Here is a 26,732-nt window from a genome sequence, read left to right on the forward strand (position 1 = left end):
AATGGCCACATCCCTGCATGGCAACAGGAGGGTGGATCTGGGTAGCAGCTTCCCCATTGAACAGGGCATATGAGCTGCAGTCGCCACCACTCCCTTTTATATCCCCCAGCTTACACCTGGCCACTCACTCACACCTCCTGCCTTGGCCTGTGGTCATTTTTGGGTCCTGCACTAAATGGCTTTGGGGCCACAGACCAAAGACCAGCCACCAGTCTAGAGACCTTCCCTGATGGAAAGTGAGACCAGCTAGAAAGGAAGAAGTTTTTTCCCAAGCCTGCAGGCTGAACACAGTGACTCAGAATTTTGGGGTGAGCAGCTAGAACAGAACAGAGCAAAACATCCAGCTGGAAAGAGGCTTTCACAGTGGTCTCTTCACCCACCCCATTTTATGGATGAGAACACTGAGGCTCAGAGGGAAGGGCATTTGGACCTCAGTTTTCCTGCTCAAAGGCCAGGTTCTATCAACCAAACCAAATCATTTCCTTCCTCCCGCCCTCCCTCCTTCCCTTCCTTCCTTCCTTCCACAAATCTTTATTAATATCAAGCAGTAGGCCCTTTGCACACATCACTCCATCTGTTTTTTCCCATTCACTGGACAAGTATTTATTGAGCACCTATACATTCAGGTGCTGAACTAGGTGCTGGGGGAAATACAAGTAAAAAGAAAATACAAGCAAAAAGTCTACCCACCTGGGTCCCAGTTGGGGTGGGGCCGGAGGTGGGGGTGGCCCTGCTTGGCACTTGCCCAGTGGTCGTCCAGCCCAGTGGGTGTGCAGCACCAGTCGAGTCAGGACAAGCACCCAACATTTGGCATCGAGGTGCGCGGCCCGGACGCCACGCTGGCCTTGCCTCTGACCTGCCCGACCCCAGGCAAATTGTGGGCGCCAAGGAGAGCACATTTCAGGGCTACAGAGGTGACAAGGGAGAGAGGTGAGTGCAGGCTTAGAAAAATGGCTGAATTGCAAATACCGGAAGGGGAGGCTGGGGGGCGGGGGTAGGCTTCAAGACAGGGGTAGAAGATTAACATTTGCTTATTTCTTAGCTAACCGGGTGGTAAAGACTGGTTCCTTATAGCCTCTTGTGCTAAAAATACCACTTTTCCTTTGGACTGCCTGCTGAGATTTGTCCCTCCCCTCCATCCTGAGGAGATGCTGAGAGTATTCTTGAGGGGGAGGGAGGGAGGGACTGGACGACTGGCTTGTGGTGGAGGGGTATTCACACTGCTGGCTGGGCCTTGGGGGTAAAAAGGCTGACTTCTGGGGTCTCAACCCACCTCTCTGAAAAATGAGACCCAGGCACACCACTGATCCTTCAGCTCGTTCAGGTGGAGTGGGGCTAGGCGGTTTGCTTTGCTGGACAACAGGAAACTCATATCTGTTAAAAGTGGGCCAAGAGACTAGTTGCACCCGGTTCTAGTAAAAGCAACCAACAGGGCTTCCCTAGTGGCGCAGTGGTTGAGAGTCCGCCTGCCGATGCAGGGAAAACGGGTTCGTGCCCCGGCCCGGGAAGATCCCACATGCCGCGGAGCGGCTGGGCCCGTGAGCCGTGGCCGCTGAGCCTGCGCTTCCGGAGCCTGTGCTCCACGACGGGAGAGGCCACAACAGTGAGAGGCCTGCATACCGCAAGAAAAAAAAAAAAAGTGCTGAGCTCTGAAGGTTGGGATCGAATCCCAGTTCTTACACTTCTCAGCTGTGTGCCCTTGGACAAGTTTACTTCTGAACCTCAGTTTCCTCATGTATGAAATGGGGTTACACCTGAGGGCACTCTCTAGGTTTTTTTCTTACAAGGGCACTAATCCCATTCATGAGGGCTGCACCTGCATAACCTAATCACCTCCCAAAGGTCTCACCTCCTAATACCATCACACTGGGGATTAGTTTCAACATGAATTTGGGTGGTGGTGAGGGGGTGGGGGTGGGGGAGACCCAAACATTCAGTCTATTACAAGGACCCAGAGCTGATTTCTCCTCTCCCCTAAGGCACACCAAGGCGACAGCATTTAAAAGGAAAGGAAACCGTGGTGCGGAGACCCCAGAGACGGAGACCCTCCTACAGCAACAAGGGGGCAAGAGGGGCCCACTGCTGAGGGCCATCTGGCAGGTGGGCCGCTCCACCTTCCTCCTGGGGACCCTCAGCCTCATCATCAGTGATGTCTTCAGGTTCACGGTGCCCAAGCTCCTCAGGTGGGTCCAGGCCTTGGGTGCCTCGCTGAGGCTGGTGGTCCCTTTAACGGTGTCCGTCCAGGGCCAGGAGGGCTGAAGGTCCCCTGGAGAAGGAGAAGAAGCCCTCCTTCTGCCTCTGCCTAGACCTCTGGTGCTCAGGGCACTGAGGGTGGGTGAAAAGGATACTCAGGAAGGACCAATTAAACGAGAAAGTGAGTGATCTTGGGGAGGAGGGAAAACGAGTGAATTCTAGCCTGACTGTATCAGTTTGCTTTTGCTATACAACAAAGCCCCTCAAAAGTGAGGGGCTTAAAGCCACTTCTTTAGCTCATGATCCTGTGGGTCAGCAAATTCAAGCTGGGTTCAGCTGGGCGATTCTTCTTTTCTTGGCTGGGTTCACTCATCTGTCTGCAGTCACCTGTGGGGCTGGCTGGGGACTGGCTGGTCCAAGACAGTCCCAGCTGGGACATCTTGTCTCTGCTCTGGTGGTCTCTCATCCTCAAAAGATTGATTCCAGCCTGTTCACAGGGCCATTTGGCAGGGTTCCAAGACAAAGCAAAAGTTGCATTTTCTCCTGAGGCCAAAGCTGGTTGCACAGCCAGCCCAGACTCAAGAGGTGGCGCATTAGGGCTGCCATAACAAAGTACTACAAACTGGGTGACCTAAACAACAGAAATTTTTTTCTGGTGCTTATCTTTTCTACTGTTCTTTCTTTCTTTTCTTTTTCTTATTGAAGTACAGTTGATTTACAATGTTGTGTTAGTTTCAGGTGTACAGCAAAACGATTCAGTTATATTGTAAATATATTCTTTTTCAGGTTCTTTTCCCTTACAGCTTATTACAAAATATTGAGTATAGTTCCCTGTGCTATACAGTAGGTCTTGTTGGTTATCTATTTTGTAATAGTAGTGTATATATGTTAATCCCAAACTCCTAATTTATCCCCACCCCTTTTCCCTTTGGTAACCATGAGCTTCTCTTCTATGTCTATGGGTCTATTTCTGTTTTGTATATAAGTTCATTTGTATCATTTTTTTTAGATTCCACGTATAAGTGACATCATATGATATTTGTCTTTCTCTGACTTACTTCACTTAGTATGATAATCTCTAGGTCCATCCATGTTGCTGCAAATGGCACTATTTTATTCTTTTTATGGCTGAGTAATATTCCATTGTATATCTATACCACATCTTCTTTATCCATTCAGTGGACATTTAGGTTGCTTCCATGTCTTGGCTATTATTGTAAATAAAGCTGCAGTAAACACTGGGATGCACGTTTCCTTTCAAATTAGAGTTTCTCTGGTCCTCCAGACCTGACCAGGCTTAGGCAGAGGCAATAGCCATGGGTGCCCTTTCTCACCAGCCTCTTCCTGGAGTTTATTGGTGACCCCAAGACCCCGGCCTGGAAGGGCTATCTTCTCGCCGTGCTGATGTTCCTCTCCGCCTGCCTGCAAACACTGTTCGAGCAGCAGCACATGTACAGACTCAAGGTGCTACAGATGAGGCTGCGAATGGCCATCACGGGCCTGGTGTACAGAAAGGTGAGCCCCAGGGGAGTGGTGTGGCCTTTCCTCTCTCTCCATCCTGTCCCAATTTACAGACAAGTGTTCCAGCCAAGAAGAGGAATGTTCCTGAACCGTTACTGTCATCAGTGCCTAAAACCACACTCATTCATCACGTTACTCATAGTTGCTCACACTACACCCTCACCTTCTTGGCTATTTCTATAAGGCCTTGCATGATCTGACCCTGGGACCTCTTCTATCTGATTACATCACACACTTCCTTCACACTTCTTTCACTTTCCTCCAGCCCCACAGGTCTTCTTTCAGTTCCTCAAGCACGCCAAACAATCTCCCACCTCAGGGCCTTTGCACTTGCTGTTCCCACTGCCTGGGCACCCTTTCCACAACTCTTCATGTAGTGAACACTCACCCCCCTGAGGATAAAGGGCTAACCTACAGGCTGTGTGGAAACTGGATAAAGGTGGACTGTCAGCTATTTTACCAGGTAACACTGCTTACAGTGAAAATGACCCCTGACCCACTGGTAAATTGCATCTGGGCTGGAAGTTCTGCCAATGAACTATGATACCCGGAGGTAAGCCATAGCACTGGGCTTCTCTCTGTGCAGTGATTCTTGTCCCCTTGGGGGACCTTGGAACCGAAACCCATGAGGCTGCTGCTCTAAGAGACGTTGGCCCCTCTGGGGTCTGGAGCATCTGAGCAAGGGCAACCCAGTCCTGTGTAAGCCCCTTTCTCTCACACCTGAGCTGTCACTTGGGAAAGAAGGCACTTGGGAAAGAAGGGGGCAAAGGGATCAGCTCCTGGATGGCCATGTGACTGGCTCCTGAGTTTCAGGCCACATCCCCCTGAGCTGGTATGGCCTGTCCAGTCTTGGGAGTCCACACATGGAGCTGAGGCTGCAGGAAGATGACTTGAAGCCTTTGCTCTTCCCGTCCCCACCCTTGGGGCAGCCGCCTTCATCACCTTATGAGGCCATACCCCTCCACTCTGCCCTCTGGGCTGCTTCTGTTTTAACTGTGTCTTCCTATTTTCTGTATCTGGTGCTTTGACATCTGGGGTCTTGCTGACCCTGGAGGGGCTGCCCCTCTGTCCCTCCCAGGGTCAGCCAGTTCCCAGAGATGCTAAGTGACTCATCTGAAAGCATCTCTTTCACATGCAAGCCAACCAATCCAGAGCTCACACCCCAACTGCCTCCTTTTTGGGCCCTAACACTCTAGGCCACTATCCCCTGCCCTAATCGCCCCAGGGCAGGGTACCAGACAATGAGGCCCAGCTCCTATGCCCAGAGCCTGGTGGAATTATTCAAACTAGCCAATCCTAAGCCTGCTTACCCTGCCTGACCTTCCCATGAAAACCACAACAAGCTCTTGCCTGTGGTCCCCCCAACCCTGCAGCATCCTGGTGCTTCCCCAAGTGGCCCCTCATAGCGTGGGGTGCCCCCTCCTCTTGAGATCTGTGAGTATAATAAACCCTCTTGTCAAGGGCAGTCTTCTCTGATCTGTGGGTTTGCCATGCCTGAATAATGATAAAGCCTATATTTTAAAACACTTCTTCATGGCACTCATCATAATTACTATTAAAGGATGAACTATGTAAATCTTTATTTAATTTTGTTCCCCAGCTCAAACTCCACTCCGAAGAGAGCAAGGGCCCTGCCTCTCTTGATCACAGTACTCACCTCAGAGTGAGGCCCTACAGAGCAGGTGCTCAGTAAAGATTTGAAGGTTTTTTTTCAGAATTTCTACACTCAATCATTTCCAGCTCACCACTTCACCCCCTCACTTCTTCCCTGACACACTCAGCAGAGAGAGGATTGCGAGTAGCACGTAGCATTCAACAGTCTGGAAGGGGTCCACTGTGACCCCAGAGTTAGGGCAAATTTGGGGCTGCCAGAAAACCAGCTTGGTGTCTGAGAGGCACACTGAATGCCTGCAGGGGTCAGTCTAACACCCTGTCTAGCCCACGTCGTGCCTCTGTCATCCTGGATTCCAATCCTGGCCCAGCCACTTAGGAGCCCTCTGGCTTTGGGCAAATTGGTCAATTTCTTTGTGCCTCAGTTTCCTTAGCTGTGAAATGGGGTTAATAATTCTGCATCTCACTGATTCTAGTCTCACTTTTTTTTCTCTTTTCAACTTCTGAAATCAAGATGTTTTAATTTAGTTGGCATTGATTTTTTTCCCATAGTGATACAAAAATAGAGAGTACTTTATCCACAGTGTTTTGGATTGAATGAAATATGGCAGTACCTGCTCCATACTGTTGTCTGATGTGCCCCATCATGGAAAATGGTGAAACTGTTAGTTTATTTAGCACAGTGCCTAGGATCTAGTGCTCAGCAGATGACCACCATTATCAGCATGAATCCAAGGTTTTTATGTAGTATGCTATTAATTGTTATTAGTCCAGTGCTTTAGGGGTTTCAGGGTATTTTCATTTTTGTCTTCTCCCCGGAGTCTCACAATGGGAAGTTAGCTGAGGAGATTTTATTAGCCCACTTTACAGATGAGTGAACTGAGGCTCAGATGGTAAAGAAATCTGCCTCAGCCAGCAGGGGCAGCACAGCTTAGACCCCGGCCTGCTGGGTGGCTGTTCTCTTGCTCAGTCCAAGCCGTGGGCCTCCCTCCCTCCTGGGCCCTTCCTCCCTCCGTGGGTCTCCCTGCCTCCATGGGCCTCCCTAACTGCCCCTCACCCACTCCTTCCCTCCTTCCTGACTCAGGTCTCCACCTTCTGCCCCTCCCAGGTCCTGGCTCTGTCTAGCAGCTCCAGAAAGGCCAGCGCAGTGGGGGACGTGGTCAACCTGGTGTCTGTGGATGTGCAGCGGCTGACGGAGAGCATCACCTACCTCAACGGGCTGTGGCTGCCGCTCATCTGGATCATCATCTGCTTTCTCTACCTCTGGCAGGTGTGCTGGGGCAGAGGGAGCTGGGATTTGAGTTGAATCCTCCCCCACCCTTCCTCGCCTCCTTCTTAATCCTATCTCCACCTGCACCCTGCGGGCTGACGTAATGGGCAAAGTCTTAGACGAGGATGACCTTCACTTCACCTCGGGCAGGATGCTCACCTCTTGGGGCCTCAGTTTCCTTGTCTATATGATGATGATGGTGATGACATTGGCACTTTTTGGGTGTGATATCGGGGTACCAAGTGGGCGGATTAGGCATGTTTTGAAGTTACCAGTAATGGTAGGGCATCATCACCACCACCACTACCAACAACAAAAAAAATGGAAAGAAAATTTAGGGGAAAGAATTTACTACTTGGTTTTCAAAGAGCATAAAGTAGCCAACCAGGCAAAAAAAAATCAGAACTTTTTCTAACTTTCTTACGTCTGTTTTGTGGTGCAGGATTTTCTTTTTAATTAAAATCACAGACTTTGTAGTGGGACTGCCTGGGTTCGAATCCTGCTTTCACCACTTGCTAGTTGTAAAACCTCCCGGTAAGTAACTTAGCCTCTCGGTGCCTCATTTCCTCATCGGCAAAGTGAGGATTATAATTAACCGAAGTGCCCCAGCCCTTGAGTTGCTGAGGAATTAAATGAGCTAATACCTGTGAAGCACTTAGATAGCATCTGGGACACAGCTATACCCTATAGGTGTTTAATTGTCTTGTTGGTTATGCATGGGGATGGGGCAGTTCATTTGAAGATCTTCTTCAGCTCTGCTCCATGTGGGCTGGTTCCAGGCTCACAGACTTTTCTGTAAAGGAGAAGATTGTAGATATTTTAGACGTTAGGGGCCATAGGGTCTCTCTCAAAACTATTTAACTCTGCCCTTCTAGTGCGCAAGCAGCCACAGACAATACTAATCAAACAGGCCTGGTGGTGTTCCAATAAAATTACTTATGGACACTGAAGTTTGAATTTCATGTAATTAACACATATCATGAAATCATCATCGTTTGATTTACTTCAATCACTTTAAAATGTAAGACCGATTACCAATCTTTGTATGGCTTGAGGTCGGCATATAAACAGGAGAGATCTGGCCCATGTGCTGTGTTTCACAGGCCCCTGGGTGGGTGTATCAACAGCATATTGATTGTGAGTGAGTGTGGAATGCTCCAGAATATCAGCTGTGTGTTATCATCATTATTGTACCTCTGCTACTGCTCCAGTGCCCCCACCATAAGGGCTTGGGGCCTGGACACTTTTTGACTTGCTACCTTGCAGTCTAGGACCTAGCATACAAAGGGTGCTCAGTAAGTGCATAAATGTTAGCTGTTATTATTAGAGAGAAAGGGAGGAAGGACACTGGGGAAAATGCAGGGCAGTTAAGCAGGCCGATGGGTGACTCAAGTGAAACTGCAGACAACACACCCATCACTTTCCCTGACCCTTGGCAGGTGGTCCTAACATCAGAAAGTAACCATGAGGCCCTGGTAAAGGGGGAGGGGTAGGAATTGGGGTTGCTACAGTTAGCATTTGTAGCATTTTTGCCAGAGAGAGTTTATTTAACCTTCTGTTCACATTCCTTTGAATACTCTCCCAGCCCTGGCTGTAGGCAGGTGTTTGCCTTCTGGGCATCTCTCCATTTGGCCATTGGGAGGCGCAATTGCTGCGTAAATGAAACACTGGCTCGCTAGGGCGTCAAGATTAGAAAGTAAACATTCTTAGGGGCTGAGAGGGGAAAATGAGGCCCACAGACTGAAGAGGGGGGTGGGGCTTGTCTAGAGAATGGACCCAAATGACCTCAGGAGGAATCTCAAATCATAGCCACTTAAAAATCATTTACCCTACTCGCCACCTCCACATTTTCCAGATAGAGAAACAAACGAGGGAGGGAAGATAACTGTCCCAAGTCACAAAGCTGGGGGGTAGGGCTGCCAGACAAAATACAGGACGTCCAGTTAAAGATGAATTTCAGATAAACAGAAGAATTTCTTATCATAAATATATCCCAAACATGACATGGGATATACTTATACTAAAAACTTATTTGCTGTTTATCTGAAATTCAAATTTCACTGGGCAGGCCGTTAAATATATTTATTTGCTAAATCTGGCAACCCTTGTCAGGGGATAATCATTGATTGTATGACACCAGCATTCACTACTGGCAGTGGGAACAGCTCCATTTCCATTTAATGTGAGAAACTGCAGCTTAGGGAGGGTCAGTAACTTGCCCAAGGCCACACCAGTATGTGTAAAGTCAGGATTTGAACCCAGATCCCGATTCCAGAGTCTGTCTTCACGTTCTAGCCAGGCGCCGCCCTTGCCCTGCCCATCTAGGTGCATGACTCATCTTGACTATGACCCCGTTCCCACTCCATTGTGTGAGGTGCATCATTTCCCCCTCTCTCCCCTCCCTAATGAAGATGGACTCCATCTTCCACAGGTATTTCCTTCTAAGGAGCCCATGAGTCCTGGTCTCTAAGACCTGGTGGCTGCACTCATTGGACTCTCTGACACCTCCCTGCCTTAGGGCCCAAGTCTGAGCCTCCCTCCACCCCTGTACTGACAGCTGGGCTTCTGGAATTGTCTCGTGACATCCTGCCCTTTGTCTCCAGCTTCTAGGACCCTCTGCCCTCACCGCCATCGCCGTCTTCCTGAGCCTTCTCCCTCTGAATTTCTTCATCACCAAGAAGAGGAACCACCATCAGGTTTGGCATTTGGAAGAAGGGACACTCCAGGCAGGAAGGGGGCAGGAAGCCTGCAGGTCCTGGGCCCTGCACTGGTGCATGGCAGTGGGGAGGAGAGAGGTGTGGGGTGGGCGTGGTGGCGGCTTGCGGCGGTTGCAGAGAAGGAAAATCCCGGACTTGCCCCTGTCCCCTCTTCTCTTCTTCCCTCTGGTCCCAGGAAGAGCAAATGAGAAAGAAGGACTCTCGGGCACGGCTCACCAACTGCATCCTCAGGAACGTGAGGACGGTCAAGTACCACGGCTGGGAGGGAGCCTTTCTGGACAGAGTCCTGAGCATCCGGGCCCAGGAGCTGGGCGCCTTGAGGACCTCCAGCCTCCTCTTCTCTGTGTCTCTGGTGTCCTTCCAAGTGTCCACGTTTCTGGTGATGTCACTCTGGTCTCCCTGCAGAGCATGGACTGGGGGAGGGAGTGCTGGATGTGGGGATAAGGGCTCCCCATATAGGATCACAGGGGCACTGACCTGCTGGTCATCATATCATCATCATCATATCGACGACACCTGGAACCAAAACACCACCAACCCCTGGAACAGAACCACCCCCTAGTGACATCCGGAACTACAAATGCCACCAGGACCTAGAGCCCTCCGTGGCTGTTGATACCTGCAACTTCAGAGTCATCTTCCCAGAGAGTCTAGAGTCACAAGTTCCACCCATGTCTAGAACCACACAAATGCCACCAAGATGGAAAACTGTGGTGTCCCCCAAAGCCTGGAACCAAGAGTTTCTGATTCTTAGAACAGGGGTCACATGCACGCAACTCCTTTCATCAGTAGAAGAATTTGGGGGGAGATCTGGGTGGAGGGGAACCCATTCCCACATGGCAGGTGTGGCCACAAGGACCCTTTGAGATACCACAGCTGGCCTGCCTTTCCTGGCCACGTTTAGCAGCTCAATGTCACCTCCTGTGTCTCCCACCCAGGTGGCACTGGTTGTGTTTGCTGTCCATACTCTGGTGGCCGAGGAGAATGCCATGGACGCTGAGAAGGCCTTCGTGACCCTCACGGTTCTCAACATTCTCAACAAGGCCCAGGCTTTCCTGCCCTTCTCCATCCACTCCGTTGTCCAGGTGAGGTGGCAGGGAGGGGAGGCCGTCTTGGAGGAGCCGTGTAGGGGTGTAGCAGGCTGTGCCGGGGCAAGGAAACGAAGCAGGGAAAGAGACAGGAGGGCACAGGGAACAGCGGGAAGATGCCAGCAAACATCCTCAAAATAGGCAGCCTCACCTTTCCAGCAATTCCACATGCAAGAATTCAGTCCGGTTCCCTTTTTATACAAAGCAATTTCACTTCATTTCTCTTCCTCTACTGTCTGCACTCACACCGTGTGATGAAAATGAGAAAAGTGGTCCAGCTGAGCCATCCCTATTTAACTATCCTTTCATCACGGAAGATGGGGTTGGGGCTGGGAGTGGAGAGGGTGCCTCCAAGGTGGACAAAGTTTGCAATCATTCCTGATGATGGCCAACTGGAAAAGCCACCATCCTCTTCCCGGGTCTGGTCTGCAGAATGGAAGCAAGGAGGTGGGAGGTCACCACTACCTCATTGTGCCAACCTCACGTGCATCGTTTTCCGTGACCCAGAAAGCTTTGTGTTGATGCCTTGCAAATGTGTAGGACTCGGTAGTCCGGAAGCTTTCCCACCATCTTGAGGCACCCAACGCCCGAGTTCTTTTTTTGCCCTTATGGCACAGTTGACCTAGGGCTTTGGTTTTTCCAGGCCCGGGTGTCCTTTGACCGTCTGGCTGCCTTCCTCTGCCTGGAAGAAATTGACCCTGAGGCCGTGGACTCAAGGTCCTGCAGATGTGGTGAGAGCTGAGTTCAGCAGGAAGGGGGTGGGAGGGATGAGGGAACCAGCAGGGCTCCCCTTTCCCACAGATGGAATGCCAGGCCCAGCTGAGGGGCTGCTGGCGTGTGCTGGCATGTGCAGACCAGGCCATCGGCCGTGTGACTAGGAAACAGATGCCATGTAAGGGCTCTCCCCTTGTACCTAAGAAAGCATCAAGCTGCTTACCTAGAAATCACCCACATGGTGATTAGAAATATATCCTGTGACATTGTGCCTGAATCCAAACTCTGGCTCCAGCACTGACCCCAACATGGGAGACCTTGGCCAGTTATTAATCTCTCTGAGCCTCAGTGTTCCCATCTGCAAAATGGACATGATGATCATCACAGCACCTCTGCATAGGATTGTTGTGAGGGTTAAATGAGTCCTTTGAAGCATCGCAGTTAGAGCAGGGCCCTGCACAAAGTCAGCATTCAGTGCATTTTAGTTAGAATTATTATTAGGAGAAAACCCCACAGAAGTCAGCAAAGAGGCCTCTAAGTAACCCAAAATTGCTGTTTCTGAGGCTCCTCACGGCTCCGGGCACGTTTTCAGCCGGGCAAAGCTTTGTTCAGCCAAAGCAGTGCGATGTGGGCATTCAGAGGTGGGCTCTGCATTCAAACCCCAGGTCTGCCTCACCCAGCTGTGTGGCCCTGGGCAGTAACTCCCCCACTGCTGGCTCCGTTCCCCACTGTGTCACCCCATCTCCACCAGGATCACCCTGAGGGCCACCAAAAGATAGCAGGTCCCCGGTCTCAGGAGCTGCCCAATAAATAGCTTAGGGTCCGTGATGTCGTGCCTTTATCCCCACAGGAGGGCCCCACGGACCCTGGACCAGAGACCCCTAAGGGTTATTTGAGTCATGACTTTGACACACCTGGTCACCTGCCTGCGGCCAGAGCCTCATACCGCCCCCCACAGTCTCAGTCCCTGCTGTTCCCCCAAAGGTGTGTGACAGTGAGATGAACACAGACACCGACAGCTAATGCTGACCAAGTGTTTACCACGAGCCAGCACATTCAAAGTGCTTTACTTAGTGGAGACCCCCTCGCTCCTCACCCAGCACTATGGGGTGGGTACCTCTACGACCCACCCATTTTACAGATGGGGAAATGGAGAAGCATCCCCACACCCCAGACCATTAAGAAAAGACAAGACCCCAGAGTAGGGTAGCCAGATTCACAAAAGAAAAACATAGGACTCCCAGTTAAATTTGAATTTCGCATACTCAGAAAATAGGTTTTTTTAGTCTTAGTAGCTCCCATGCAATATGTGGCGGCATAATTATCCTAAAAAAGTACTCATTGTTTATTCAAAATTCAGATGTAACTGGACGTCCTGCATTTTGTCTGCAACCCTCCCCTAGAGACCATCCAGTCCAGGGGGTGTCAACGGGTGTCAACTGCTCATTAGATGTAAGATTCTCAGGCCCCACCCCCATGGAGATTGTCATTTATTGGTTTGGGCTGAGCCATGGAGAGCTTTGTGTTTTAAAAAATCTTTCCAGGTGATTCTAAATGTGTATTCAGTGTCCAAAACCACTAAATCTGGCTCCTCCCTCATTATATAGATAAAACATCTGAGACCCAGGGACATAGGGAGACCATATGTCCCTGGTTACATCTGTGGTCCCAGTGGAATTAATAACACTCCCTTCACTCTCCAGAGTCCCGGATCAGGTGATAAATTGTATCAGAAGCCCACTAACCTTTTCTATGAAGGACCCAATTGTACATATTTTAGGCTTTCCAAGGCCCTTTGTTCTCTGTTGTAACTGCTCACTTTTGCCTTTGTAGTGTGAAAGCAGCCATAGCACTACATAAATGAATGATCATGGCTGTGTTCCAATAAAACTTTATAAAAATAGGCAGCAGACAGGATCTGGCCCCTGGGCCATGGTTTGCCGACCCGAGTTGTATAACCATCCGGCAGGGAGAGAACATGACCATCACAGGGTCACACACAAGCCAGTGAGTGGCGGGACAGTTTGTTTAGTGGAAGAGATTTCCTGTTGCCTGGGGGTCTCTTAGAGGAGGGGCCAGCCGGGAGCATTTCTTATAACTGGTCTTTAATGCCCTGCAGCCACTGGAGAGGATTACATCAGAATACAGGAAGGCACCTTCGCTTGGTCCCAGGAAAGCCCTCCCTGCCTGCACAGGTACAGGTGGTTTCCCTGGTAACAACCTTCCTGTTGCCGTTGACGAAGTGGGGGAGGATGGGAAAGCTGGGAAAGGGAGAGCTCCTGCCCACGGAGGGGGAACAGGGCATCTGAGCCTTGCCCAACAGGGAGGAGATGGCTGTCTGGTCCCCAGGCTGGTCACGATGATGCCAAGGGAGGCCTGGCCAAGAACAGCTCCAAGGCCCGGCCCAGTCAGCTGTGGGCGCTTATGTGCCTCCTGTGTCAGACTGGTCATTGTCACCTCCAGCCCCCAACTATTTGGCTGGGTCTCTGTGGCAGAAAACCCCCGCCAACCCCAAAACTCCCTGTGAAGGGAAAGAAAACACCCAGGGCCGTATTTGTGTTTCTTGTCATTTGCTCATTTCATTGTATTTATTGAGTACTTGCTATGTGCCAGGCCTTGTTCTAGGAACTGGGAATAGAGTGAAGAAAACAGATAAGAACCCTGTGCTCTTGGGGCTGATGTTCTGATCGGGGGTGGGAGGGTGCACAAATGAGAAATCAGGGTCGGGAGGCAGAGCACGATGTCAAAGGAGGGGTGTGTGCGGTGAGGGAAGGCTTGGCATTTAAACAGAGGTCAAATGAGGGGAAGGAATGAGCCTTGCACGTGCCTGGGAGAGGAGCTTTCTAAGCAGTGGGAACAGCAAGTGCAAAGGTCCTGAGGCAGGAGTATGCCTGGACCCAGGATTCTCCAGCTCAGCACTGCTGATGTTCAGGGCTGGATAGTTCTTTGTCATGGGGGCTGTCCTGTGCACTGTAGCATGATTAGCAGAACCCCCAGTATCTACCCACTAGATTCCAGCAGCAGCCACACCAGGTGTAACAACTGAAAGTGTCTCTAGACATTGCTGCGTGACACCTGCAGGGCACAACCCCCCCAGGTGTGTTTGGGAAGCAGGAAGTCAGCATGGCTGCAGCAATGGGATGCTGGGTGTCCTTCATGATTGTTAGGACCTCAGCTTTTACCCTGAGTGAAACAGGAACCGCCAGGGGATTCAGCGGGGGAGTGTCATGAGCCGGCTTGGGTTTGAACAGGTCCCTTGGGCCCCTGCATGGAGGACAGACTGCATGACACAGAAAGGGGCGGGGAGGGAGGGCAGAAGCAGGAAGAGTGGTGAGGAGCTTGTGGCAATGACCTGGGCAAGAGGAGATGCTGGTTAAACCTCCTACCCAATAAACCCTGTGTGAGTGTGGGTACATGTTTACACACGGGTGTACATGCGTGCGTGCAGATGTGTGTATGCACGGGCGTGTGTGAGAGCATGTTTGTGTGTGTGCATGCACTTGTGTGTGCATGGATTGTGTATATGTTGTGTGCATATGTCTGTGTGTACACACATATGGTGTGCATATGTGCACTTGTGTGAGGGTGTGTATCTGTGTGTGTGCAGTCTGTGTATGTAGTATATGTGTGCACAGACACATGTGCCCTATGTGTGCTTGCATGCGTCTGTGCTTGTCATGCATGCATGTGTGGTGTAGTGAGTGTGCACATACACATGTGCGTGCATGTATGTGGGCACATGTATGATCACATGCAGAATGGCTGCTCGCATAGCCAGACAGGGATCGGGAGAGGGAAGGATGGCCCCCAGACATCCTCTCAGCGGCCCCCCCACCCCGGGTGTGTCATCAGCAGCCGAGGCTGGCTCTGTCTGGGGTTCACTAATTCTGCGCAGACTCGGGCTGAATCCTACCCAGGGACACGTCACCCCTTCTGTGTTGCCAGGATCAACCTTACGGTGCCCCAGGGCTGCCTCCTGGCTGTCGTCGGTCCAGTGGGGGCAGGAAAGTCCTCCCTGCTCTCCGCCCTCCTTGGGGAGCTGTCAAAGGTGGAGGGGTCCGTGAGCATCAAGGTGAGGCTGCACCCCTGCCTGTCTGCTGGAATGTCCCCGTCTCTGCTCCTCCGTTCCCCGTCTCACAGCTAAGCTCCCTGCCGCCTTCCACCACCACCAAGAGCCTAGCTCCCACCGTTCCTCCTCCGTCCCCATCAGCCTCCTTGTGTTTTAGGGTCCGGTGGCTTACGTGCCGCAGGAGGCCTGGGTCCAGAACATGTCCGTGGTAGACAACGTGTGCTTTGGGCAGGAGCTGGACCTGCCGTGGCTGGAGAGGGTCCTAGAGGCCTGTGCCCTGTGGCCAGACGTGGGCAGCTTCCCTGCAGGAGTCCACACCCAAACTGGGGAGCAGGTGAGGGTCTCAGGGCCTTCTTGGGCCAGGGAGGCATGGCGGCTGAGGGTCATTTGCCACCCTGACCTGTGGGTTGGTGTGGTGGGAGGGTCACTGGGGTGGGGGCAGGGAGGTAGGGGAGAAAAGGGGCCCAGCTCAGAGCCAAGCACATAGCAGGCACTCAATAAATAGTTATTAATGAGTGAATGGTTGAAAATAGAGACCGAGGAGAGGCTGGGAGACATGGCAGGGCTTGGTGGTGAGGGGCTCTCCAACAACTGGGAATGAGGTGATCCAGGCTCCTGCCTTGCCTCTCTGGGTGACACTGGTCAAACTGCTTCTCCTCTCTGGACCTCACCAAAGGGTCTGGGCAGAGATGTCCAATAAACAGGATGTATGCATCCGGAGCTGTGGGTTGGGCAGGGATGGCAACTTATGACCCACAGGTCGAATCTGGCCCACCGTCTGGGTTTGTAAATAAAGTTTTATTGGGACCCAGCCATGCACATTCATTTACCTGTGGTCCATGGCTGCTCTTGCACGATAAGGGCAGAGATGAGCAGTTGTGACAGAGACCAGGGCAGTGGGGGTGGGGTGGGGTGCCCACAAAGCTTTAAGTAGTTACTTTCTGGTCCTTTACAGAAAACACTTCCTGACCCCCAGATTAGGGAATTGAGAGTGGAATAGTGGAAGTTTAAGTCAAGTAAATGGGTGAGGTTTCCTCTAGGGTAGAGGAGAGGGCCCTGGAAAGGGTCTGGAGGAGCCAGAGAGATCAGCTGAGAAGGAACATCTAGGGAGGAGGATGAGGCATCGTGCAGCCAAGGGAAAGGGGTATCAGGAGGGGGTGCCTGCTGCCGGCTACGTCTGTCCAGCTGTGTCACATCCTAAACCAAACGTGATTTCCCGTTACCTCCTCCCCCGAAGCTCGCCCCATCCTGGGTGGTGGAAGTTCCATCCTTTCAGAGCTCAGATCCAAAACCTTGGTGTCCTCCTCAATTCCTCTCTTTTTCTTACACCCACATCTAATTCATCAGCAAATCCTGTTGGATCCACCTTTGAGGCAGATCCAGAATGTTCCAGTCCCCACATCAGCTCTCCCACATTGCTGCAGGAGCCCCTGACTGCCCTCCTTGTTTCTGTCCTCACCCCTAACAGGCTAATCCCAGTGCAGCAGCCAAAGGGATTCTTTTCAGATCTGTCAGTTCATGTCCTTTGTCTGCTCAGAACCCTCCAGGTCTCCCCATCCCCTCAGAGTTATAGCCACAGTGCTGACCATCACTGACAAGGCGCAACCCCACGATCTGACCCCAGTTATCTCCGACTTCATCTCCCATCATGCTCCCTCTTTCCTGCTTCTCTCCAGCCACATGGATCTCCACGATGTTCCTGGAACACCCAAAGTATGCTCCTACCTCAGGGCCTTTGCACCTGCTGTTCTCTCTGCTTGTAAAGCTGTTTCTCAGGAGTTCACATGGTTCATCCCGTCAAGTCTCTTAGTGGAGAGTAGCTTTCCCTGACCACCTTACCCAGCACAGCAACCCTGCTCATGCCAGTACACCCTACACCCTTCCCCTTCTCTATTATTCTTCATGGTGTATAACACCATCTGATAGGTGATAACATTTTATGTGTTTGTTTATTGATTATCTCTATCCCACCCCATCCTCATTAGAGTGAAGGATCCATGAAAGCAGGGATGAGGTTTTGTTCATTGCTGTGTCCCCAGAGCCTAGAACACTGCTGGGTACATAATAGCCATGCAGTAAATATGAGTGGAATGAATGAACAAGTGAAAGAACAAAAGGAAGGAAGAGAGGAAGGGAGGAAGAGAATGGAAGAAAAAAGAAAAGAAAAGAAAAGAAAAGAAAGGAAGGAAGGAAATAAGAACATAAGGACTGAAAAGCTACCACTGGATTAGGCAACAGGGGAGTGACCAGTGTCCTTGAGGAAGGCTGCATCAGTGGAGAAATGGGAACAGAAGCCAGACTCAAGTGGAGGGAGCAGTGGGTGCAGGAAGCTTGTCTGGAAAGGGGAGAAGCCAGGCAGGGTGGAAGCTGGGGGGGATGTTGGCTTGAGAGCAAGCGTTTCAAGCTGGAGGTGGCCCTAGAGGACAGGCCCCATGAGCCACAGCTCACTTTGATGAGCAGACCTGGCCCCTGTCACACCAGCTTCACCCAGCAGGCGTAGACGCAGGTCCCTGTCTCTCTCTTATGGCCACAGGGCATGAATCTCTCTGGGGGCCAGAAGCAGCGGCTGAGCCTGGCCCGGGCTGTGTACAGGAAGGCTGCTGTGTACCTGCTGGATGACCCCCTGGCAGCCCTGGACGCCCATGTTGGCCAGCATGTCTTCAAACAGGTCATTGGGCCTGATGGGCTGCTCCAGGGAACGGTAAGTTTGGGAAAATGTCTCAGAGGGCATAGAGCAAAGGCAGAGATAGTCCTAACCCAAGTCTACTTACCACCATTCTCCATGAATCCAGTGTTCCTCTTTGTAATGGTCAGCTTTTGCTGTGACAGTGCTGCATAACAAACAACCCCCAAATGTCAGTGGCTCACAGCAGCAGTCATTTCTTTTGTTGGCTGTGCTGGGTCTTCACTGCTGTGCGGGCAGTGAGCAGGGGCTACTCTTTGTTGCGGTGCACGGGCTTCTCATTGTGGTGGCTTCTCTTGTTGCAGAGCACAGGCTCTAGGTGCACAGGCTTCAGTAGTTATGGCACATGAGTCCTAGAGCACAGGCTCAGTAGTTGTGGCACATGGGCTTTGTTGCTCCGTGGCATGTGGGATCTTCCCAGACCAGGGATCAAAACCCGTGTCTCCTGCATTGGCAGGCATATTCTTAACCACTGCGCCACCAGGGAAGTCCAAGCAGTCATTTCTTGCTTCTGGGTCTGTGGTTAAACTACCACAGCTCTGCCTCAGGTCACTGGCCACGTTCAGTTGAACTCCGTGTCTTCTGGTTTCGAGACAGGTTGAAGGAGTCCCTCTATTTCACTGTTGGGACATGCTATTTTTGAGAAAAAGGGCAGGAGCACAAGAAGGAGAGCTTTCCCCACTCTGAGCCCCAGGACATTCCCGGCCCATTCCCCCAGCTCTGGAACAGTGGTCAAGCGCACGAGTGTAAATTCCATCCCTTCCTGCCCAGACACGGATTCTCGTCACCCACGCACTCCACGTCCTGCCCCAGGCTGATTGGATCGTGGTGCTGGAAGATGGGGCCATTGCAGAGATGGGTTCCTTCCAGGAGCTTCTGCACAGGAAGGGGACCCTGGCGGGCCTTCTGGATGGAGCCAGACAGCCAGGAGATGGAGGAGAAGGAGGTACTGGCTGGGCTACCCTGTGCCTGGCTTCTGTCACCCTTGGGGAGAAGGTTCCACAGATCCCACTGGCTAGTGAAGCACTCTGGCCACACCCTCCCTGCAGGCCCAGGCCTGGAGGCAGACACTCTCCCACAAGGCCACCCAGCCCCCAGTAAGAGCCCGTGGCACCTTCTGTGAGCCAGGGGCTGTGCTAAGTGCTTCTATAAACATGCATTGTCTCATGTGGTCTCCACAACACCCCTGGGGGACCCCTGCAATTACGGCTGCCACTTTTCAGATAAGCAACTCAGGCCGAAGAGAGTTAAATAATTTGCCCAAGGTCACATTAGAATTTGGGTGTGTTCAACTCCAGGGTCTGTGCTTGAAACTGCTACAGAGACTGAGCAAAGAGGTCATTTGGTGCCTTGAGGCCAGAGACCCCCAACATGCCAGCTAGGGCTTCTACTAATCCAGAGAACACAGTGCCCACTGGAAAAATGACAGTGTTCTGGAAGTGAAGTCAGTGATCCAAGCGCAGCCACAGTGAGTGATAAAGAACAGCCAGGGGCCCCTCCATTCACTCATTTAATCACCACTTAGCCCCTGTGAGGTCAGTACTGTACTTAGCTCCACTTTACAGATGAGGACTGAGGCCCAGAAGTTAAGGAACTCGTCCAAGTTTACCCGGCTCATAAGTGGCAGTGTTGGGCTTTGAACCTCCAACTGCAGGCTGTGTGCTGTCCCCGCATGACAGAGGGGGTTTCACAGCCAGGTCCCCCGTCCCAGGCTCTGCCTCCTCTGTTGAGCCCTGGCTCACCCCGGTAAAAACCCTAAGTGTTGGTTCACGGTGTCAACCTCCTGGAGCTTGAAGATGGAACCCTCCCGGCTTGGGGATGGTGGGCAGGAGGGTCCTTCCCTGGGGGAGATGACACCTGAGGTTGGGTGAGAGCTACCTGGAAAAGAACATCGCAGACACAATGGATTGCTTATGCAAGGGTATTGGGGAGACCCGAGCTTTTGGACTATGTGCAGTGTTTCCTGCTGTTTCCCAGCCCCAAGTTCATAGCCGATGCTTGATTATATTTGCCAACTGAATAAGTGAATGAATGAATAATGTTCCTGGAAGAACCCAGGGAGGATGGAGAGAGGGGGGAGGGGGCAGATCAGAGAAAATGGACGCTCAGCGAGCGGAGGCTGCACAGCCCATGGGTGTCAAAGCTGGCATCCAGACTCCGAGGTACCGACCCCCATAGAGTGACACGGCTCCCTTGACCTTGCAGAAACGGAACCCCCGGCCAGTGCCAAGGACCGCAGAGGCTCTGCTGGAGGTGGGAGGCCTGAGGGTGGACCGGAGAGGTGAGTTTGCTCTGGTGCAGAGCTTGGGGAGGGCACAAAAGCTGAGGCTGAAGCAAGGCGGCTGTGTCACCACCTGCATCTCAACCATTCTGGATTGAACATCTGCTTAAGACCCACCATGGGGCTCAGCCGTGGGATAATTCACCAGAGACTATTTGACAGTCAATTAGCCACAATGATTAAGTCCCCACATGTTCTGTTCACAGGATGACCAGTTTGCCCTCAGATGTGATGAATCCCTTAAAGTTTATCAGAGTTGTCATGGCTGGAGTGGGGCAGGGCCAGCTCCAAAGAAGGATCCACGCCATAGTTGTTAATGTCCGTGCCAGGCCCTGTCATTCATGCTCTGAAGGACATCAGCATCGCTTGGTGCTGGTGGGGGCCACCAGGAGGAGGCCTGCTGCCCCCTTTAGCCAGGCCATAGCTGGACTCCTGTGCTCTCCCTTTTTATGGAAAGTGACCTTGTGAAACAGAACAACAGACTACTGGGAACCAGAGAGTGTGAGCTTAAGTGCCAGCTGTTAGGGAACTGCAGGGGGAACCGGAGGGCCTCGGTCCCTGAGGTTGGGCCCCAGTTCCTCCCATCCCAGCTAGCCAGCCAGAGTACTCCTGGGCCACACACTGGACCGGCCCACCGTCTTCACAGTGCACAGTATCCTAAGTAAGACCAGATAGGTAGATAATAGGTAGAGAGGTAAGTAGGTAGGTAGACAAATAGGGTGACAGACAAACAGATAGATGATGAATGGATGAATAGACAGATAGATGATAGGTAGAGTTCATAGACAGATGGATGTAGATAGATAAATATTGTATTGGAAAAACCTGCTAGTCTTCCCTCTTTCTCTCCACTACTCTCACACAACTACAACGTTCACTCTGACACCAGATGGGTGCCCCCTGCCCCCCCGCAAACCTTCACACCAAGCAATTCTCCACAACTCAGTTCTGACACTATCTGGAGATGTCAGATCCCACAGGTTAAGGGCTCAGTCCCTCAAGTCTGCTCCCCCCACTTCAGATGCCAATTGCAAGTAGTAGGTCTCCAGGGTTTCCACAACTTCTGTCCTACTTGGGGACAAAATGGGGGTTTGCATCACCCCCTCCTCGAGTTCAAGTAATTTGCCAGAACAGCTCACAGAACTCAGGGAAACACGTACATTTGGCAGTCTATTAAAGGATGTGACAAAGGAGACAGAACAGCCAGCTGAGGAGATTCACAGGACGAGGTCTGGGAGGGTCCCACATGCAGGAGCTTCTGTCCCCGTGGAGCTTGGTGTATCAATCTCTGGGTATGTGGATGTGTCCACTAACCTGGAAGCACCCCGAATCCCATACTGTTGGGGTTTTATGGAGGCTTCCTCGTGTGGGCATCATCCATTATTAACTCCATTTCCAGCCCCTCTTCCCTCTCTGGAGAATGTGGGTGGGGCTGAAAATTCCAAGCTTCTAGTCATGGCTTAGTCTTTCTGGTGACCAGCCCCCAACCAGGAGCCACCCAGGAGCCCACCCAGAGTCACCTCAGTAGAACAAAAGATGCTCCTAGGGCTCTTATCACTTAGGAATTTACAAGGGTTTTAGGAACTCTGTGCCAGGGATGGGGTCAAAGACCAAGTATATATTTCTTAACATAAATCACAATATCACAAAGATGGATAGGTGAATAAATAGATTGATTGATAGACAGACAGATAGGCAGCCAGGGAGACATAGATTATCCCCATTTTACACCTGAGGAAACTGAGGCACAGAGAGATTGTCAGCTGCCCATGGTTTCACAGTTAGCAGATGGTAATTCACATTTAAGGTTGTCAGCCTACTCAGCCACAGATAAAAGGAACACTCAAGAAACCTTCAGCATCTGAATTGTGCAAAGCTGACTTCCTGCAAACCTGGACTGACAAATCTGAGAATAAACAGCAGGTGCAAAATGATTGCAGCAAAGCTTAGACCAAAATGAAAACCAGGTTCCAAAGTTGGCAAATAAGTTCATTCAATGAGATGGCGTCGGAAGAACAGGCTTGCCTGACTCTGGGGTGATAGGTGGCATCTAGCTGGGCACCACAGAGGGAGGACTGGGGCATGGCACCTAGTTGGTGCTCAGTACGTTAGTTGAATGAATGAATGAGAGAGTGGCTCAGTGGCTTCCAGTGGCCATGAGGGTTGGGCATATACACCCCATGAAGAGAGACACTGATTTTTCCTCATTTCCTCTAAATGACAGGTCCATGAAGTTAGTCCCTGAGAAGGACAGCGCCACTTCAGAGGCCCAGAGAGGGGTTCCCCTAGATGATCCTGAGGGGGCAGGACAGCCAAAAGGAGAGGACAGCATGCAATATGGCAGGGTAACCACCCGCTGCTCCCTCCCCCTCTCCACATCCACTGCCGCTGCTGCCCCTGGGGACTCAGGACCTCCCAAGAGATACAGCACTTGGGGGGGGATGGGGCTGGGGGGACGACTCACCTTTATTGAACACCTACTATGTGCCACGTAAGATTCTAGATACTTCATACTTCTTAATGCCCACAACCACCCTAAAATCAGATGGTGATAGCTCCATTGTAGAGATGAAGAAACTGGGTTCTTAAAGAGTTTAGACGTTTGTGTTCTCACAGCTAGCAAGTGAGCAACTTGGGACTCAAACCTAGGACAGTCTGAATCTGAAACTTGTACTACTTCTTCTCTCCTATGCTGCTTTGTCCACCCATCCCCCACCCATTCACCCACCTACCTACTCATTCATCCATCCATCCATTTACCTTTCCACCTATTCACCCATCCATCCCACTCACCCATCCATCCATCTACCCATCTACTCACTCTTCTATCCATCTCACACAACCATCCACCCATCTGCCACCCTGCCATCCATCCATCCATCCGCTCATTTATCCACCCACCCTCCTACAGACCCACTCATTTATTCATCCACCCACCCACCTACCCATTTACTCACCCATTCGCCCACTCAACCATCCACCTACTCATCCATCCAGAAGACATTTGCAGAACCCCCACTGTGTGCCAGACAAAGTTTCTGCCTTGGTGGACCTTGCAGGCTAGTGGTGGGGGGCAGGGGAGAGAGTGAGAAAACAATTATGCTAATAAGCAAGGTGATATCAGGTAGTGATAAATGCTATAAACAAAATAAAGAAAGTGATGAGACAGGGACCGACCAAGGATCAGGGACCTGCTTGGATAGGATGCTCTGAGGAGTGACATTTGACATCCCTGAAGGATGCGAAGGAAGTAGCCATGGAAAGAGCAGGGGGAGGAGCATTCCAGGCAGAGGGAACAGCAGGGGCAGAGACTCTGAGGTGAGAAGGAGCTCAGGGTGCCAGAGAAAAGAAAGGGATCCCATGAAACCAGCGGATAGTGCGTAGACGGTAAGGTGAAAGAGTGTACAAGAGGTTTAGAATTTCTTCTCAGAGCAAGAGAAAGTCCAGGGCAGGTTAGCAACAGCAAGATGTTTTCAACAGCAAGTGGATGTTTTCAAAAGTTCACTCTGGCTGCAGCTGCATGGAGAATTTCAGATTTGTAGGAACCAGACTTTAAACAAGTGGCTTAACCTCTCTGTGCCTCAGTTTCCCTATCTGTCAGGTGGGAATTATGATGAGGATGGAGACACATGCTTGTCCCATAGTAGGTGTTCAATAAATCACTCCAAACTCAGAAAGTGCCACAGCCTGTCCCCTTTAAGGCTCCCACTGCCATCTGGGAGCCATAGAGGAAGGGGGTCCTGAGGCTGGGTGGGCCTGGAGGGGAGAGGATGCTCCAGGTGGGAGGTACTGCATGGTGGTTCCATCTGCCCCACTGGCAAGTTTTGGGAGCCCCACCTGGCCTTTCCTCTCTCCCCCTGGGGTGTCTCTGTGCCCCCATCTCTCCTACGTGTGCTACAGGTGAAGGCTACCATGTACCTGACCTACCTACGAGCTGTGGGCACCCCGCTCTGCCTCCATGCACTTTTCCTCTTCCTATGCCAGCAAGTGGCCTCCTTCTGCCGTGGCTACTGGCTGAGCCTGTGGGCAGATGACCCCACCGTGGACGGACGGCAGACTCACGCAGCCCTGCGGGGCTGGGTCTTTGGGCTCCTGGGCTGCCTCCAAGGTACCCCTGCCAGCCTTCCTCACTCTCCATCCTCCAGCTCCACCCAAGGGTTTCTCAGGGCTCCTTCACCCACACCTCCCTGGCTCACCCTGTCCTTCCTGAACATCTGTGCAAATGTCCTGGGTCCAAACACAGACCTGCATCCTTAAGATGGGGCTGGGGAAGTGGGGGACATCCCTACTTTTACAGAAGCCTCAGAGTCTCTTCCAGCCTCATCAGCAAAGGCAGAATCTTGACCTGCAGATGATGGGGCAGCTGAGCACTTAGGTGGGGCAGCAGGTCCACTGGACTCTGCCCCTCTCCCAAGCTGAGGACAGCCCCAAGTCTGACTGCTGGTGACTTCCAGCACCCCACCCCAATCCCATGCTTCTGCCACTGCCCCACCCCCATCCCCCATAGGAGGTAGAGCCCTGCATCACATCCCCACCATCATCTCCTCCCATCTTCTCTTCCTTTTTAAAAAATAGATTTATTTTTTTAGAGCAGTTTTACATTCACAGCAAAATTGAGCAGAAGGTACAGAGATTTCCCCACTCATCTATAACCTCCATCATTACCAACATCCCCCCACCAGAGTGGTACATTTGTTACAAATGAACCTATATCCACACATCCTAGTTAGCCAAAGTCTGCAGTTTTCATCAGGGTTCACTCTTGGTGTTGTACATTCCATGGGATGGACAAATGTATAATGACATATATCCACTGTTACAGTATCATACAGAATAGTTTCACTGCCCTAAAATTCTCTGTTCTCCACCTATTCATCTCTGTTTCACTGATCTCGTTGTCTATTCTTTCACCAATACCACAGAGTCTTTTTTTCCTGAGTTGTATACCATAATATTTCGTCCCAGTTTTGTTGATATAGTTGACTTACAGCACTGTGTAAGTTTAAGATGTAGAGCATAATGATTTGGCTTACCTACATCATGAAATGATGACCACAGTGAGTTTAGTGAACATCCGTCATCTCATATAAATATGAAATTAAAGAAATAGAAAAAACATTTCCTTGTGATGAGAACTCTTAGGATTTACTCTCTTAACAACTTTCATACATAGCACACAGCAGTGTTTATTATATTTATCATGTTATACATTACATTCCTAGTGCTTAGTTATTTTATAACTGCAAGTTTGTACCTTTTGACGGCCTTCATCCAGTTCCCCCTCCCCGCATTCCCCCATCTCTGAGGGAACATATCCAAAAAAATATTACTAAGGCCAATGTCAAAGAGCATACTGCCTGTTTTCTTCTAAAAGTTTTATGGTTTCAGGTCTTATGTTTAAGCCTTTAATCCATATTGAATTTATTTTTGTATATGGTATGAGAAAGTAGTCCAGTTTGATTCTTTTGCAGGTACCAGTTTGATTCTTTTGCATGTAGTGTCCATGTTTCCCAGTACCATTTATTGAAGAGGCTGTCTTTTTTTTTTTAATCCAATCCAACCTTATGTCTTTTTTTTTAATTGGGGTATAGTTGTTTTACAATGTTGTGTTAGTTTCTCCTGTACAGTGAAGTAGAGTTCCCTGTGCTATACAGCAAGTTCTTATTAGTTATCTATTTTATACATATTAGTGTATATATGTCAATCCCAATCTCCCAATTCATCCCACCCCCACCCCCGCTTTCCCCTCTTGGTGTCCATACGTTTGTTCTCTACATCTGTGTCTCTATTTCTGCCTTGCAAACACCAGTTCATCTGTACCATTTTTCTAGATTCCACATATATGTGTTAATATACGATATTTGTTTTTCTCTTTCTGACTTACTTCACTCTGTATGACAGTCTCTAGGTCCATCCATGTCTCTACAAATGACCCAGTTTCCTTCCTTTTTATGGCTGAGTAATATTGAAGAGGGTATCTTTTCCCCATTGTATATTCTTGCATATTTTTTTGTAGATTAATTGCCCATATAATGTGGGTTTATTTCTGGGCTCTCTATTCTGTTCCATTGATCTGTGTGTCTGTTTTTGTGCCAGTACCATATGGTTTTGATGACTGTAACTTCGTAATATAGTTTGAAATCAGGGAGTGTGATACCTCCAGCTTTATTCTTCTTTCTCAAAATTGTTTTGGCCATTCAGGATCTTCTGTGTTTCCATACAAATTTTAGAATTATTTTTTTCTAATTCTGTGAAAAATGCCATTGGTATTTTGATAGGGATTGCATTGAACCTGTTGATTACCTTGGGTAGTATGAGGATTTTAACAATATTAATTCTTCCAATCCATGAGTATGGTATATCTTTCCATCTGTGTCATCTTCAGTTTCTTTCAACAGTGTCTTACAGTTTTCCAAGTAAAGGTCTTTTACCTCCTTAGCTAGATTTATTCTGAGATATTTTATTCTTTTTGATGCAACTGTAAATGGGATTGTTAAATTCCTTTCTAATAGTTCACTGTTAGTGTATAGAAATGCAACATATTTCTGTATATTAAATTTGTATTCTGCAACTTTACTGAATTCA

The 26,732-nt window shown here is 50.4% G+C and overlaps 1 protein-coding gene across 1 annotated transcript in view; it reads left to right on the plus strand.

The window, feature by feature from the left end:
• The window catches only part of ABCC6 (ATP binding cassette subfamily C member 6), a 55,736-nt gene that overhangs the window by 11,957 nt on the left and 17,047 nt on the right, over positions 1-26,732 (plus strand). Inside the window, exons 8-22 of the mRNA XM_019928631.3 lie at positions 1,980-2,183; positions 3,531-3,708; positions 6,434-6,595; positions 9,199-9,291; positions 9,488-9,691; positions 10,251-10,397; positions 11,044-11,131; positions 13,234-13,309; positions 15,060-15,186; positions 15,341-15,517; positions 17,717-17,884; positions 18,638-18,812; positions 20,072-20,147; positions 22,372-22,492; positions 24,048-24,255. Coding sequence (XP_019784190.1) covers positions 1,980-2,183; positions 3,531-3,708; positions 6,434-6,595; positions 9,199-9,291; positions 9,488-9,691; positions 10,251-10,397; positions 11,044-11,131; positions 13,234-13,309; positions 15,060-15,186; positions 15,341-15,517; positions 17,717-17,884; positions 18,638-18,812; positions 20,072-20,147; positions 22,372-22,492; positions 24,048-24,255 — 2,204 coding nt within the window. The remainder of the gene's footprint in view (positions 1-1,979; positions 2,184-3,530; positions 3,709-6,433; positions 6,596-9,198; positions 9,292-9,487; positions 9,692-10,250; positions 10,398-11,043; positions 11,132-13,233; positions 13,310-15,059; positions 15,187-15,340; positions 15,518-17,716; positions 17,885-18,637; positions 18,813-20,071; positions 20,148-22,371; positions 22,493-24,047; positions 24,256-26,732) is intronic.

This window comes from Tursiops truncatus, chromosome 15, assembly GCF_011762595.2.
Source record: "Tursiops truncatus isolate mTurTru1 chromosome 15, mTurTru1.mat.Y, whole genome shotgun sequence".
NCBI lineage: Eukaryota > Metazoa > Chordata > Mammalia > Artiodactyla > Delphinidae > Tursiops > Tursiops truncatus.